This window comes from Catharus ustulatus, chromosome 2, assembly GCF_009819885.2.
Source record: "Catharus ustulatus isolate bCatUst1 chromosome 2, bCatUst1.pri.v2, whole genome shotgun sequence".
Taxonomy (NCBI): domain Eukaryota; kingdom Metazoa; phylum Chordata; class Aves; order Passeriformes; family Turdidae; genus Catharus; species Catharus ustulatus.
Window position 1 is genome coordinate 32,421,694 of NC_046222.1, and position 14,824 is coordinate 32,436,517.

At 44.4% G+C, this 14,824-nt stretch overlaps 1 protein-coding gene across 7 annotated transcripts in view; it reads left to right on the top strand.

Moving 5' to 3' along the window:
- The window catches only part of MYO7A (myosin VIIA), a 97,315-nt gene that overhangs the window by 44,996 nt on the left and 37,495 nt on the right, over window positions 1–14,824 (top strand). For 3 of the 7 annotated variants that reach the window (XM_033051246.1, XM_033051250.2, XM_033051247.1), the window contains 12 exons: window positions 998–1,182; window positions 2,068–2,189; window positions 3,907–4,049; window positions 4,151–4,264; window positions 5,071–5,224; window positions 5,877–5,953; window positions 7,156–7,275; window positions 8,479–8,621; window positions 8,993–9,203; window positions 9,690–9,825; window positions 10,237–10,343; window positions 13,672–13,734. In XM_033051246.1, coding sequence (XP_032907137.1) covers window positions 998–1,182; window positions 2,068–2,189; window positions 3,907–4,049; window positions 4,151–4,264; window positions 5,071–5,224; window positions 5,877–5,953; window positions 7,156–7,275; window positions 8,479–8,621; window positions 8,993–9,203; window positions 9,690–9,825; window positions 10,237–10,343; window positions 13,672–13,734 — 1,575 coding nt within the window. Of the gene's footprint in view, window positions 1–997; window positions 1,183–2,067; window positions 2,190–3,906; window positions 4,050–4,150; window positions 4,265–5,070; window positions 5,225–5,876; window positions 5,954–7,155; window positions 7,276–8,478; window positions 8,622–8,992; window positions 9,204–9,689; window positions 9,826–10,236; window positions 10,344–13,671; window positions 13,735–14,824 lie in introns of those variants that run through there. The other 4 variants (XM_033051249.1, XM_033051251.2, XM_033051252.2 and 1 more) reach the window with 2 other exon arrangements.

Below are 14,824 nucleotides of genomic sequence, written 5' to 3' on the forward strand. Positions count from 1 at the left end.
GTAACTTCAGTTGCTAAAGATTAGCCTAGAGAAAGTGACTTGAATTCTTTGAAGTCACAGAGTGAAAGTAGCCTTCATTTCATGCCCCTTGGCTAACCCAAGATGGAGGCCCACCTGCTCACCTTGACTCACCTGCTTTAGACACTGACTTTTAGATGAAACAGGGGAAGGAGGTCCTTATTCTCTGCCTTGAGCTTGGGATGTGGCCAAACCTCCTAACCTCAGCACTGCATCTGAGCAAGATAGCAAAGTTTATGAGTCCTTTGATGAGAGGCTTGAGAGAAACAGCTTCTGGAAGGGCAGAAATGAAAGAGCAAGATACTACAGAGGTTTGCTATCCAAGGTCCAGACAGCTGGACCAAAGACTGTTTACAACATTTCAGAAATAGATGAGAAGGGATATGTCAGGACTTTGTGGGCAATATCCATCTATACAGGACGGGTTTAAACTGAACTATGGAGAGATTTGGTTAGGCAGAGATGGTAGAGAAGAATGCATTGCAGAGGGAAATTTAGCAGCTGCTGTGGATTGATAAAAACAGGTTAGATAGTCATCTGTAAGAATGGTTTGGATCCAACTGGTTCTTCCCTGAGATATGGGAATGGTTGTCAGGTTTCTTTCAGCTGTGGTTTCTCATCGTATGTGCAATGCAGTAGATGTGTATGGATATATGCTGGCTCTGGTGATAACTTTTGCCAATATGAGCTTCTCTTAAGACTCTGACTCTTAACTTAGAGCACACAAAATATTAATTAAGGCTTGAAACCATGCTGTGCATGAGCAAGGCTGAATATGAACTGATTTAGGTATTTTGGGACTTTTGTCCCTATTTTACTCCAGGCTTCCTCTGCAAGCATCTCTGACTTGAGCATCATCTTTCATCCAGCTTTTAAAAAGCCTTGATTTTTCTGGCCTCCATCCCCATCACATCCAAGCTCCAAAGTCTCTCAGCTGCACCTCACTGTCCCCATAAATCTTCGTGTGCTTCTCCTCCAGACATACACTGGCTCAATACTGGTGGCAGTAAACCCCTACCAGCTCCTACCCATCTACTCACCTGAGCAGATACGCCTCTACACCAACAAAAAGATTGGTGAGATGCCACCACACATCTTCGCAATTGCTGACAACTGCTACTTCAACATGCAGCGCAACAACAAGGACCAGTGTTGCATCATAAGGTGAGTTGCTGAGCTCCCAGGTGGGCCATATCCTGAAAGCAGATGCTGAGCAGATGCAACATGCTTGATTTGGATCAGCTTATCATACAGAATCAGACACTGAATGACTGATTAGATCTTCCATCCACATATTCCCAGTGCAGAGATTGTCTCTGCAGTCACTCTGTTCCTAGTAAAGGTGCTTTAGAAATATTTTGATGTTTACCCTTACAACGCAATAGATCTCATATTCATTTTTAAATTGAAGCTTAATACTCCTACAGACATCAAAAATGCAAACATTGATACTTTCTGCACAAGAGAGGGTCAGGGACAAGCTTGGTCACTGCACCTGTGGTCATTCACACTCCTGAATGGTGTCTCCTTGCATAGCTCTGCTCTGGACCGATCAGCCTTGGGCACCAAGAAGTCTCTGGTCACAGTTATGGGTATAGCTCCTTCCAGTATCTGTCCCAAATGGTGCTGTGAGCCAGATTTGATGTCCTCAGCCCTCCAACATGACTCACAGTCTTTTTCATTTGAGGCACCCTTTTCCCCAAGGCATGCCTTCTCTAAGTTTCATTGAATAAAAAAACATAACTCTGGAACGTCCCGTGTGCAGTATTTCAGATACATGGGTCTGAAAAGGCCATTCAGCAAGGCTTATTTTGCTGGTCTAAAAAAGCATCATGTGGGGCCCATAGAAGAGTCAGTGCAGTGTGCCAGTGGCCTGGAAAGTGAAACAATTTGCCCATGAGGCCAGGGCTGGATACTCAGTGTCAGGAAGATCTGTTTTGGTCACTCATTTTGGCTACCCCATGTATCAGACACGCCATAGATTCACCCAAATATTTGGCAGGGATGCAGCATGGCTTCCACTGACCTCCACTCCTGTTGTCTCTGCAGTGGGGAATCCGGAGCAGGGAAGACAGAAAGCACAAAACTGATTCTGCAGTTCCTGGCAGCAATCAGTGGTCAGCACTCCTGGATTGAGCAGCAGGTCCTGGAGGCAAATCCCATCCTAGAAGGTGAGGCCTCAGATAATAAAGACTTATTTTGCTGTAAAAAAAAGAAAACAGATTCAAGAACCACAAAGTATAACCAAATGTTACAAATGTTATGTCACACTTTAAGTTTCCAAAAAAGTGACAAAACTTTTTTTTTTTAAGTACTCTTTTACTAAACAGCACATTCAGATTCTTTCCATCTGAATTTATTTTTCACAAGGCTAATATTCTCTGATTTGAGTTCTCAGTGTTTCCTTTAATATTTTTGACAACTATTGTTGAAAACAAAGCATTTCAGCTGACCTGAGTTATTTTTTTAACTGTTCTGTTACTTAAAAAATTGGAAAAAAAGTGGCTTATCACTTCAAAAAAGTGTTTTTTTTCCCCAAAAAAGCCCATACAAAACCATGAATTTTACCTAATTCTGTGTGTAGTATGTAGAAGTGTTGATCAATACTTTTTTGAGTATCTGATGTTCAATCAAAACTCATCACCTCTTCCAGTGCTGGACTGCATGCAGAACTTCAATATCCCATCAGTGCTGCATTCAGCTAACTAGCTATTTGCTTTTTTTGGCCATAGTTGCACAAATCCTATTATTCTTTGATGGTTCCATAAAACATCAGTTTAATAGGACCTGAGCTTCACAGCACCTTGTGCTGGCTGTATACAATGGCAAACCTTTTTCTTCCAAGATCAGTGAATGGCAGCAGAATGCAGAAAAAGAAATAGAGGAGTCAAGAAAGAACCAGATAATGAGAATCAGCTTGTGGCCTTAATAGGTTCACTGGCAAGCTGTCACTCTGATCAACCCCACTATTTTAATTGGATACCTGTAAATTAAGTAGGTTGTCTGACCCTCTTGACCCAACATGATGCCAGATGTACCTTTTATGCAGAAAAATAGCATTTTCCTTAAAGAATAACATTGAGGTTGCTCTCTATGGATAGAGGGTTGATCAGCCTGGTTTGATCAGCCTGGCAGAGGGGATTGGAAGTAGATGATCTTGAAGGTCCCTTCCAACCCAAACCATTCTGTGATTTCTACCTGCTCTTCTTGGTAAATAACCCTTCAGGAGCCAACAGAAATGTGACAAGCACATAGGGCAGTATTGAATAAGCACTTAGTCACTGCTGAGATTCAGGAGAGAGAGGCTCTGCAATCCAAGCACATGTCCATCACCTGCCAGAAATCCTGGAGCAGGAATTGCAGGGTGTGCTGGCTTAGGGCACTCATTCACACCCAGCAGAGGATGGACATGGGTACCTTTCTCTGCACAGTCTGTTTGTAGGGAGAAGTCTCCCACTGGAGGTTGGCTTAATTGTATTTCCTTTTTGGATGTATTTTCCCTTTTCTTTCCCTCTCAGTCATCAAATCACTCGCCAGCATCTCTGTCATTTTCTGCACAGTGTCACCTTTCACACTGCAGCCACTCTTGCTCAACTCTCTTCTATCTCATCAGCTGCTGCCAAAATCCTGCTGTCCTAGCCCTTGTTCCCGGATAAGGTCACTCTATTCCCAAGCTTCCTTCTCTGTGCTCCTCTCTGTATTTCCAAGGACAATCATCTGATATATATCTTATTTCCTCATGAAATTGATCCAGCCAAACTTAAGGGAAGGCTTTGGGGCTGATTTTAACCCTCTCAGTCTCACTCTTTTGACTTTCCCCCCGACATGAGACCAGCTCCATCATCCTCCCTGTGTCAGATTCTCTCTAACGCACCATAATTCCTATAGCTTTTGGGAACGCGAAGACCATCCGTAATGACAATTCCAGCCGATTTGGGAAGTACATTGATATCCACTTCAACAAAAGGGGAGCCATAGAGGGGGCAAAGATTGAGCAGTACCTGCTGGAGAAGTCCCGGGTGTGCAGGCAGGTAAGGTGATGCACCTGCAAGGCGCGGGAGCTGGCACTTGGGCAGCCAACCTTTTCTGGGATGTTCTCCTCACAGAGCTGACACTTGCTCTTCTCCTGCAGGCCCCAGATGAGAGGAATTACCACGTGTTCTACTGCATGCTGAGAGGAATGACCGTGGAGCAGAAGAAGAAGCTGGGTCTTGGGAAAGCCACGGACTACAACTACCTTGCGATGGTGAGAGAGCAGTGAAACAGAGGTTTGGTGGGGAGATGTGGTGGAAGGTTCTTGGGAGAGGAGAAGGAAAAGAGAGGTGCTTCTGCAGCCAAGAGCTGCTTTGCTGGTTATGACCTTCCTGAGCCTTAGCCACAGGGTTTGACGGATCTCTTTGTCTCACCACCACAAGGTTCATGGTCTTAGTGGAAATCCTTAATCCCTGTGTCTAGACCAGGCTATTTCCACACTTTCTGTGAAGTGGGACACAAGCCTGGATGGGATGGTGTATGGTGCCCATGCCACGTGTTTGGAAGTAACCAGGGTATTAGAAAAACCTGCTGCTCTTGAGGCAGTGATGGGTATAGAGGAGTGCTTGTCTGGATGGCACATTCTCAGCAGAATATGGGGCTGAGCTGTGTGTGCTCCAAGTGTCTGACCAAGCCAGCAATCTCTATATACCCCACTCCCTATATACCAGTGTTGACATCCAGAGGAGCTGATAGAAACAGGTGTAATCAAGGCTGGTGCATCATCAGCAAGGCTGGGACCCAGCTTTCTATCTGGATCAGTGGGAGCCTCCAACTCTCTATCCCCATCTCAGAGAGCTTTTTATCTTCTGCTGATGGCAGTCAGACACAGGGACAACAGGGTAAGTTTAGGTCGCAAGGCTGAGCACTGAATCATAGAATATGACTAAGGGCAGAGCCAGATCCACAAGTTCAGCACCATCCCTTAAACAAAATACTGCTGGTTTAGGGGAAACCCTGATAGCCTAGAGTGCTCCCTGGCTTTGTCCCATGCAGTGTGTTCCCTATTTGCCTCCCCAGGGTAACTGCACCACCTGTGATGGCAGAGATGACAGCAAGGAGTACGCCAATATCCGCTCTGCTATGAAGGTCCTCATGTTCACCGACACAGAGAACTGGGAGATCTCCAAGCTGCTGGCTGCCATCCTGCACATGGGCAACCTGCAGTATGAAGGTAAAAGGGCAGAGTACAGGGGTGTGGTCCAGTGCACTGCTGCTCTTTATTCTGCATGCTGACAGAGCGCCAAGCTTAGGGATGGAGGGCTGTATCCAGAACACCTGCCATGGTGCCATGCCAGGGACTCAGGTGTTTATTGTGGCATTGTGAGGACGAGGAATAAGGAATAATTCCACCTGCCCACAGCAGGGCTGCCAGGCTGCAGTGTGCTCAATGGCATCCACACTTCCTGAATGTTGGGAGGTTGAATATGGCCACAGGCCATTCAGTAGACTCAGGTTCTACAAAGAGAGACTAATGGAGTGCTTGACAGGTGCCTGTGTGATTGGATATGCTTTTGTCAATGTACCAAACGGCTCTGCTGTCAGAAATGAAAGTGATTTTTAAACCCTCTTTGGAAGACAGAAGCCTAAAGCACTTAAGTGCAAGAGACATTTCTACATTCTCTACTATCTGGTCTGGCAGAGCAGAGTAGAGGTCCTTTGCAGCCAGTAGCAGGGTGCATGAACTTTTCTCTCCCTTCTGATGGCCAGATTTTGCCAGGACATCACACAGAGGCAGTGAAAAAAGACCCTTTCCCTCACCCCATCCACTTTTTGCAGACACACATCCCATGCTGATGGCTTTCCCTCCACCTTTCTTTCCCCAGCTCGGACCTATGACAACCTGGATGCCTGCGAGGTTGTTCAGTCAGCATCACTCATCACTGCTGCAACATTGCTAGAGGTCAGTGACCCTGCAGTACGGCTGTTCCCTTTCTGATTCGATCCCAGGTTTTAGTATTGTGGCAACGCTTTGTCTGAGCCAACCTCTCCTTGCACCACCAGCTCTAGGAGGCTGAGGAGGCCTGGATAAACCATATTGTGTCCTGCATTGGCAGCACGAAGGTGAATGTCTCCATCAGGGCTGAGTAGCCACAGGAGGCTACAAAGATGCTCAGAGGGCTGGACCACCTCTTCCATGGAGACAGGCTGAGAGATTTGGAGTGTTTCAGCCTGGAGAAGAGAAGGCTCTGGGGACAGCTTATAGCCCCTTTCAGTACCTAGTGGGGCTACAAGAGAGCTGGAGGAGGAACTTTTGACAAGGGCATGGAATGACAGGACAAAGGGAAATGGCTTCAAACTGAAAGAGGCCAGTCTTACATTAGATATTAAGAAATTCTTCACTCGGGGTAGTGAGGCGCTGGAACAGGTTGCCCAGGGATTTTGTGGCTGCTCCACTTGCAGGAATGTTCAAGGGCAGGTGTGATGACTGAGCAATATGGTCTAGCAGATACTGTTGGAGTGTTGGAACTAGATGATCTTTAAAGGTCCCTTCCAACCCAAACTATGCTGTGATTCCACGATCTGGTTATCTGAGCTCCCCTTCATACCAGCAGATAGAAACAGACCCTCTGGTGGCACATCATCCCAGAAAGGGCATCCCAAATACCTCAGTACCCACTCACTGACATAAAGTTCATAATGGTACTTGAGACAGATGTCATATATCCTCTGTGTGAGGTGAGATGACCCTCACTGAAACCATCCATGTGGTGAGTGACTGGAACATTCTTCAGTGGCCTTCTCAAGAGCTAACAGGGATCCCTCAGGGACATCATCTCATCTCCATAGGCACAGCTGGTCCCAGAGTGGGATCCACAGTTCTCTATCCACTTAGTGAGTGGACATTTCCCTGAAGAAGTATAAAAAGGGGTCAAGGTGATGCAAAGCTTCAACCCATGCTGGTGGCATACAGCTTTGCAGGCTTTGCTTTGCTTTTTCGTCCAGTCTTCCCACACCTCATTAACATCTCATGCTAAGTCACAAGAACACCTTCCAGATTAAAATATGGTATAAAAATGTTATTTTTTCTCTCTGAACATGCCTGTGTCTTCACTTGAGATACCTCCCCTGTAGAGCAGCTGTGTTTGGTGTTGTCTCTGTCAGGTTGAGCCTCAGGATGTGATGAACTGCCTTACCAGCCGGACTATAATCACCAGGGGCGAAACTGTCTCCACCCCTCTCAGCATGGAACAAGCGTTGGATGTGAGGGACGCTTTTGTAAAGGTGAGTCTTAGGGCATTTCCTTAATCCTTCTGTTGATAAACTGCAGAAATCTGCCCCTTCTGAAACTGTAGCATCCACTGCACAGAAAAAGGGTCTCTCTTGGTGCCTGTGTGAGCTCAAAGAGCCTTGAAACCATGTTCTAATTGGGATGTACAAAGAGTTGAGATGGAAGGAGTCTGGGTAACCTGCTCTGCAAGGGATTTACAGTCTGGACTGGAGATTGTCTGTACTCAGAGGAGACCTGCAGAACGACCCAGATTCTGAAATTACTTTACCTCAGCTTCAGGAAAGATCCTCAGCTGCTGTAAATCAGAACAACTCTACCAACACCTCTAGCATCCACACCTGCATTTCAGAATTTGGGAACATTAGCAGCAGCAAATACAGCTAACAACACAGGGCCAGGGATAGAGCAGTCCAGAAGCCATTAGAGCACTTGGAACATCTTGAGGCTTTGGAGTGATGAAGGTTGATGGGGTGGGTGTGTGTCACTGCTGTGCTGTTTGCAGCCCTGTGTAAAACTGCTAGACAAGCATTATTGGCATGCTTTGGCCAGCTTGGGTCCTCATTTAGTCTGTGGGGAATTGGTAGATAAAGCTGGTTTGATAGCTAACTAGCTTCCAAATTCTGACAGTGTCTTCTCTAGTGGTGACAGGCCTTTGAATTGGGCTTCCCTCTTGGTCGCACTGCTGTAGCTTATAAAATAAAAATTGATAACAGTTTAAAACATGAAGTTCTGGAATTACTGAAGCAGTAATATCTGTGTCATTAGATCATCAGACTGTTCAGCCAGTGCTGCAATGTTTCAGTTGCATCATCTTGTTCAAGTGAGCAAGATGTTCTCACAGCATAACATGGCTCTGCTGATCAGTAGAGAGAAATGTGTGGAAATCAAGGAAAGGACTGTCTGGCTTCACAGCAAGCCCATTGATCCAAAATTTAGCACTATTCAAATGTGGGGTTTTGCTCTCAGTTGTGTTTTAACTAGACTTTCAGGTCTGGTTTCCTTGATCTACATAATGGTTCTTGAAACTTTAAACTATGCCAAGAGTCTGGTCACATTGGTGAGCAGGTCCTCAGGGGCTGTCTTGTTGTTGGCCATACTTGAGGAGAGCCTGTGCCATCAAGGGTGAAGTGGTGACACAGACTAGCAGGACAAACTGCTGAACTGTCTTAGTGAGCTCCATCTTTGGGATGTTGCAGGGAATTTATGGGCGACTTTTCGTGTGGATCGTGGAGAAGATCAACGCTGCAATTTACAGACCTCCTTCCCAGGAACTCAAAAGTATCAGGAGATCCATTGGCCTTCTTGATATCTTTGGCTTTGAGAACTTCACTGTGAACAGGTATGGAGCCTGAAAAAGGAGGACCAGGTCTTAATCCTCCTTCACAAGCCCAAACTCAAGGTCTTGCAGTCCTTTCACCTCTCCTGAAGTGAACTGGACTGGGTTGGACTAAGCCTTTTTCTGTATGAGAAATTATCAGAGCTAATCAATTGCAGCACACAGTGGAGTTCCTAAACTGATTAAGACCACACACATAACATTGTTTTGGGAGAAAAAGTGATTGTCTGAACCAATAAGGAAATTCTAAGCCATCAGCAGCCTTACTGAATGGTTGACAAGGTCTGAGAGTATTGTTTCAAGCGTGGAGAGAGATGTAAAAAAATTAACCAGGGTGGATGTAACGTGGCCTTTTCTTGACCTTCCCTCCACAGTTTTGAGCAGCTTTGCATTAACTTTGCAAATGAAAACCTGCAACAGTTCTTTGTGCGCCACGTCTTCAAACTAGAGCAGGAGGAGTACAACCTGGAGAACATCAACTGGCAGCACATCGAGTTCACTGATAACCAGGATGCCTTGGACATGATTGCCATCAAACCTATGAACATCATCTCCCTCATTGACGAGGAGAGCAAGTTCCCCAAGGTGTGTTTTGGGCTCAGCCTTGCTGCCAGTCACTCTCCCAATTTTATCCCTTTCGTACTTGCACGCTGGCACCCTCTGAGAGATCTGCTCAGCCCCAAACACACATTCATCAGTGGCCTGCCTATTTAAAATTTTTATTGCTCTCTTAAATTTTCTTCCATCAGTGTCACAGCCATGCTAAAACAAGTGTTTCTGATGGGAAAATATGCCTACAAGAGGCTCAAAAACATCTGTTGGCAAAGTCTAAGAGAAAATGGTGTTAAATATACACTCCTTTTGGAGCATTATTTTGAATACAGCACTACATACCAGTGATATTTAATCAGTTTCTGTAATTTCTGCACTTGACATATCTTCTCCAACATATCACTTCTCAACATAAATGCCCATCATCACTAAGACAAGGAAGAAATGTGCTATTGACTGGAAAATTATTTCAGTGAGAATAGCCTTGGTTAAATGTCAGATCTTTTCATGCATGTACAGGGTACAGATGCCACCATGTTGCACAAGCTGAACTCCCAGCACAAGCTTAACACCAACTATATTCCTCCGAAGAATAACTATGAAACCCAGTTTGGCATTAACCATTTTGCTGGAATTGTTTACTACGAAACAAAAGGTAGGGGGCAGCTCCTAGGGTACTGCCACGGGGGTGAGGGGATGTTTGTGGGCAGATGAGCTGCTGCTCTGTTGGAGCAGGGCAGGCTGGTAGTCCACAGTAGCGTCAATGTATTCCTTTTCTGGCTGCAATGACTTGACCCTCCAGCTGTGCCCATGAGCTGCAGTGTGGTGCTGTTTCATTCGTGTGTGCCTGTGACAGAATGACAGTGCTTTGCACCACTGCATCTTCAATCCAGCCTGAAGATGCACCTCGGTCTTCCTTCTCATGGTTTCTCTCTCTCTGCCTGCTCATTACTCCCATTACCTCAGCAAGAACATCCAGTAATCCAAGAGTCCAGAAGCTGCTTACAGCTCACATGCTGCCCATGTTGCACTGTGTCATCTATGTGTTGTCCCATTATTTCTCTAGGTTTCTTGGAGAAAAACAGGGACACGCTGCATGGAGACATCATTCAGCTGGTGCATTCCTCAAAAAACAAATTCATCAAGCAGATCTTCCAAGCAGATGTGGCGATGGTAATGCAGGCGGGAGAAGATCTTTATTCAGGATGAGTTCCTGGAAGGGGTGGGAGATTTGCAGAATCACATTCCTCTGATGTTCTTTGGGGTGTTTCAACCTGTTAGTGAGAGTCAACCATCAGGAAGTGTTAATGCAGTGTCATGGGTGCATCCACGCTCACACTCCCAGTTCACTGCATTTGGTTCATCAAATATTATTTTTTTTCTGTGATTGCCCCTCTAAATTGTGTAGGGATTGGAACAATTAAGTTTGTGACTGCAGAATCTGAGAGAAAAGTAACTGTGCCTTCCAGTTAGGTCGTCCAGATGTGTGTATAATAAAATGAGAAGTAAACTAACAGAGGGCAGGTTTAGATTTGGTGTTAGGAATAAGTTCTTTCCTGTGAAGGTGGTAAGGTACTGTCACAGGTTGCCAAGAGAAGCTGTGGATGCCCCATTCCTGGAACTGTTCAAGAGTTCAAGTCATCTGGTCTACTGGAAGCTGTCTCTACCTATGGCAGGAGGGTTGGAACTACATGACCTTGAAGGTCCCTTCAAACCCAAACCTTTCTATGAGTCTAAGTAAAAGCCAAATACTTGGCAACCAGGGTAGAACAAAAGGACAATCTTGCTGGTCCTTAAGCACTGCAGTGGGACTTGGAGGGAACAGTGTTCTACTGTTACAACAGCAGAGAGAGGGAACACCACTTATGAAAGCTGAACTTCAGTTGCTTTTTTTAAAGGGTTGCTTTAACCCTTTCCACCCCATTTGAGCTTTTTTTACTGGGATACCAGCTTAAATGCTGGTAATGAGATTAGTGGCCATTTCACCTTTAGTAACACAAATGGTTGTTGTGTTTAATAACAAATGATGTTTTCTTCAGGAAGCTTAACATCTAAATCTTTCTACTCAGCCCTGCTCCAAAAATTAAAGTAGAAAGTGTTTCAAAATATCAGTCTTGCAGAATCTGAAAGTCTATACAGATCAGTCACTATGGCCAAATTCCCCAGTCTTTCCCAGAGCAAAAGCCATTGGATGCAGAGGGTATGGGGATAGCATTTTTCAAAGCAAACACACTTTTTGGCAATTGGAGTCCCATTTCCAAATGCCAGCCAATGCCACTGATGGACCAAGGGACTTAGGGACTTTCAGGAGTGCCAAGTTGTAAGTGCTGAATTCCTTTACTTGCCAAGGGAAAAAAATATTTGCATTCCCAAGACATTTCTTTGAATATGCTACATGCTGTTTTGCAAGCCTTGTTCATAACCTTTAGCCATTCAGTTTTGCTCCTGCTGAAATTAATGATCATTATCCTTTTGACTTCCTTAGGAGTAAGAGAACATTTATCAATTACTAATTAAGCTACCAATTGGCATGACACTCCTGTTGGGTTCAGAGCTATCCTCAGAAGTGGATACTCCTGTTGAAGTAGACACTAACTCCCTTAGCATCAGTGCTGCTACTTAATTTGCTTTTTATTGCTTATTCCTTGCTGCTTTTAATTTTTGGTGTAAGCTTTGCAATTGACCTTGGAAGTGATTTCCTGCTTCTTTGGGCAGAGCAGAAATATACTCTGGGTCATCAATGAAAGGATTTTCACAGACACACAAACTTTCTCACAGGGATCCCTACCAAAGCATCTTTAAAAGATGCTGGAAATATATAACAGCAAAGTTGAGATGTCTGCCTGGATGTTGTCTAGGATCTGAGAACTGAAACCTTTGAAAGCATTGGAACCCCCCTACCCTTTTTTTTTTTTTTTTTTTAACATTAACTGTTTGGGGTTTTTTTGTAGTTACACTGAACATCTTCAGAATCTGTCCCAAGTGGTGGTCTCTGTGCTTTGATAATTTATGATGTCTGGCTTTCTTTTTGGAATGAGGAATTTTTAGCCTGATGACATGGAACTGGAAGAAGAGCCAACATTGTGTACCAGCTCCCCTAGTCATGCACAGTGTCACTGTGAACCTGGAGAGCACTAATTCCCTGAACACCACCACACAAAAATCCTCAGACGAGCAGGATCCAGCATGGGGCTGGGATGCTTTTGCCATTGCTTTCCACCAACATTCAGTAACATTTGCAGCCCCTTTCTTAGGACATGTGCCCCAAAAGAGGGAGCAAGTGAGCCTGGGTCACAGAAATTACTGCATGTAGCAAAAATCTGTGGTGAGGTGTCCTTGGAATGCCTTGGAACTGTGCATACCTTCCCTGAGCTTCAGCGAGGCAGTCTGTGGAGGAACTTTCCAGAGACACTTAGGTTTGGTCAATCAAATATAACATCTTCTCTTAAAGAGATGGCTGCTCTGCTAAGGCCTAAATCAAATCACGAGGCATTTTGCTCAACACCTTCCAAACTTTGGTCCCCAGGAGCTTATTGATGAGTTTGTAGGATTTTGTAAGTCCATACGTGTTTTACATTCAGTCTTTCAAATGGGGTCCTTATATTCCAGAAACTTGAGAAAGCCACAGATCAGAGAAATATGAAAACTGGTTGAGATTGTGTATTTGAACATTGTAGTAACTGTTTGGTCCCTGAAAGGCCTAATATTTGTACACAGTGAAACCTGTGTGGTGAACTGGGTATTTCTGGAGCACATGGGGCTGTAAAGTCTCATTTATTCATGGTCATCACAGAGCAGGTTTATCTGCATGTGTTTCCTAAACAGGAACATTGCTTTGAGTGGTGCCAGGTGAGATTATGGATTGAGTGGGAGCTGAAATTATGGACTGAGTGGGAGTTGTTCCTCTGAGGAATCAGCTGGTATAGTAGCACTGCTTGCTCGAGGAGCAAGTAGAAGGAGCAGTGGAGGATGGAACCTTGTAAAGTGAAAAACAAATGGGAAGCTTGGGGAGGAGGAGTGGGGAGGGGGGCTTTCCCCTTGGTAAAAGTTTAAATTTTATCAAAAATACCTGAATTTTGGAATTAAAATTTAGGGAGGAAGGGAAGGATTTCTTTTTTGTTTTGTTCCTGGTACATTTCCAACCACTGTATATTGAGAGCAGAAATGTGTGAGGAAGAAGAGTGGGAATGGCTGAAATTGGATGGACAAAGAGTGAGGTTTATAAATTTATGAAGTTTGTTTCCAAGAAGCAAGAGCTGAACACGGCAGTTCCCTCAGATTCAGAGTAGTGAACATCAAGACAAAGGAAAAAACTGGGAGAGGGTTAGATAAAAATCTAAGAATTAATGCATTTTGTTCCTGAGATATGTAACAGCTGGACTTCCAAGACTAAAAATGTCAGGCTCCCATTTCAGTTATTCCTTCTTTTCACTATTTGCTCTTCTCTGTCTCTGTTTTGTGTTTTGTTTTTGTTTTTTTTTTTAACCTGTGCTTCGTGTAGTTTCTCTGTGGCTATGCATCCAGCACATTTGGCCAGTCGCCCTCGCCCACACCCACACCAAAGGTAAACTGAATACATGAGTTCCTCTGTTGTCTACTCACCTCTCCTTGGCAAGGATTGTGCTTTACTCCTGTTGGTTTATTCCTCTTCCTGCACTATCTATAGAGGATCCATTTCAAGTGACCAATGTGTTGGAGAGCATTTTTACAGCTTGTTGAATAGGTATAGGTCTATGACTGTGTCACTTAATTCTGGGACTCAACTCAGAAGAACTTTGTAATGATGGAAATTTGGTTTGGATAAAATCAGAACCAGGCTCAGCCAAAGTTTTGAGGATTTTTTCCTGATATTTGAATCATTTTAAATAACTTCAGATGGATCATCGGGGATTTGGCGGTTGTTTACCATGGTGTCACCACTGGCTTCAGTGGGACATTATTCCTCCAAACAACTGCAAATCTGACCCTGTTTTGCACTTTTTAAGGCAAGACAGCTCACATGCATGGTTTGATGGTTTGCATTTCTGAGTTGTTTGGAAATGCTATAATTTTTGGAGGTGGAGGGTAGTTCTTGTTCGGGGGGATCTCAGATCCCTTCAAAGACAACATGAAATTTTGTCATGATCAGCAAAAGAGGCTTTTGGCACCTTTTTTGGTCTTTTCTGTTGCATCTCATCTGCTGACTGGTTCTGATAGCTTCCCAAACCTTGCTTGCTAGTTATTTGGCCATAAGGTAGCATTTTGTGTGCTAAAGATTTTATGATACAAGCTTTGTGACTCTGCTCACATTTCCACAACCCCTTGATAACCAGAGGATTAGCCTGCTTTTCAAAATTCAGCTCTTTGTATGGGGCTGAATTTCATCCCTTTTTACTTCAGCAGTGTCTTGGATGTTTGGATTTAGAATTCCAGTGAGGAGGATCTGACCCAAAATGACTGAAAGCCATTCATTCTAGAGATGGACTCCTTCCTCTCTGTATCATGGTTAAAACTGTTTCGGTTGGAACATATCAGTGGGCCCTGCTCTTGAATTGTAGCAAAAAATAATAGTCTTTCCTGAGTTAGGGTATGAGAGAGCTGGGGAAGGGTTTTTGACAAGGGCCTTGAGTGATAGGACAAGGGGAATGGCTTTAAACTGAAAGAGATAATGTTTA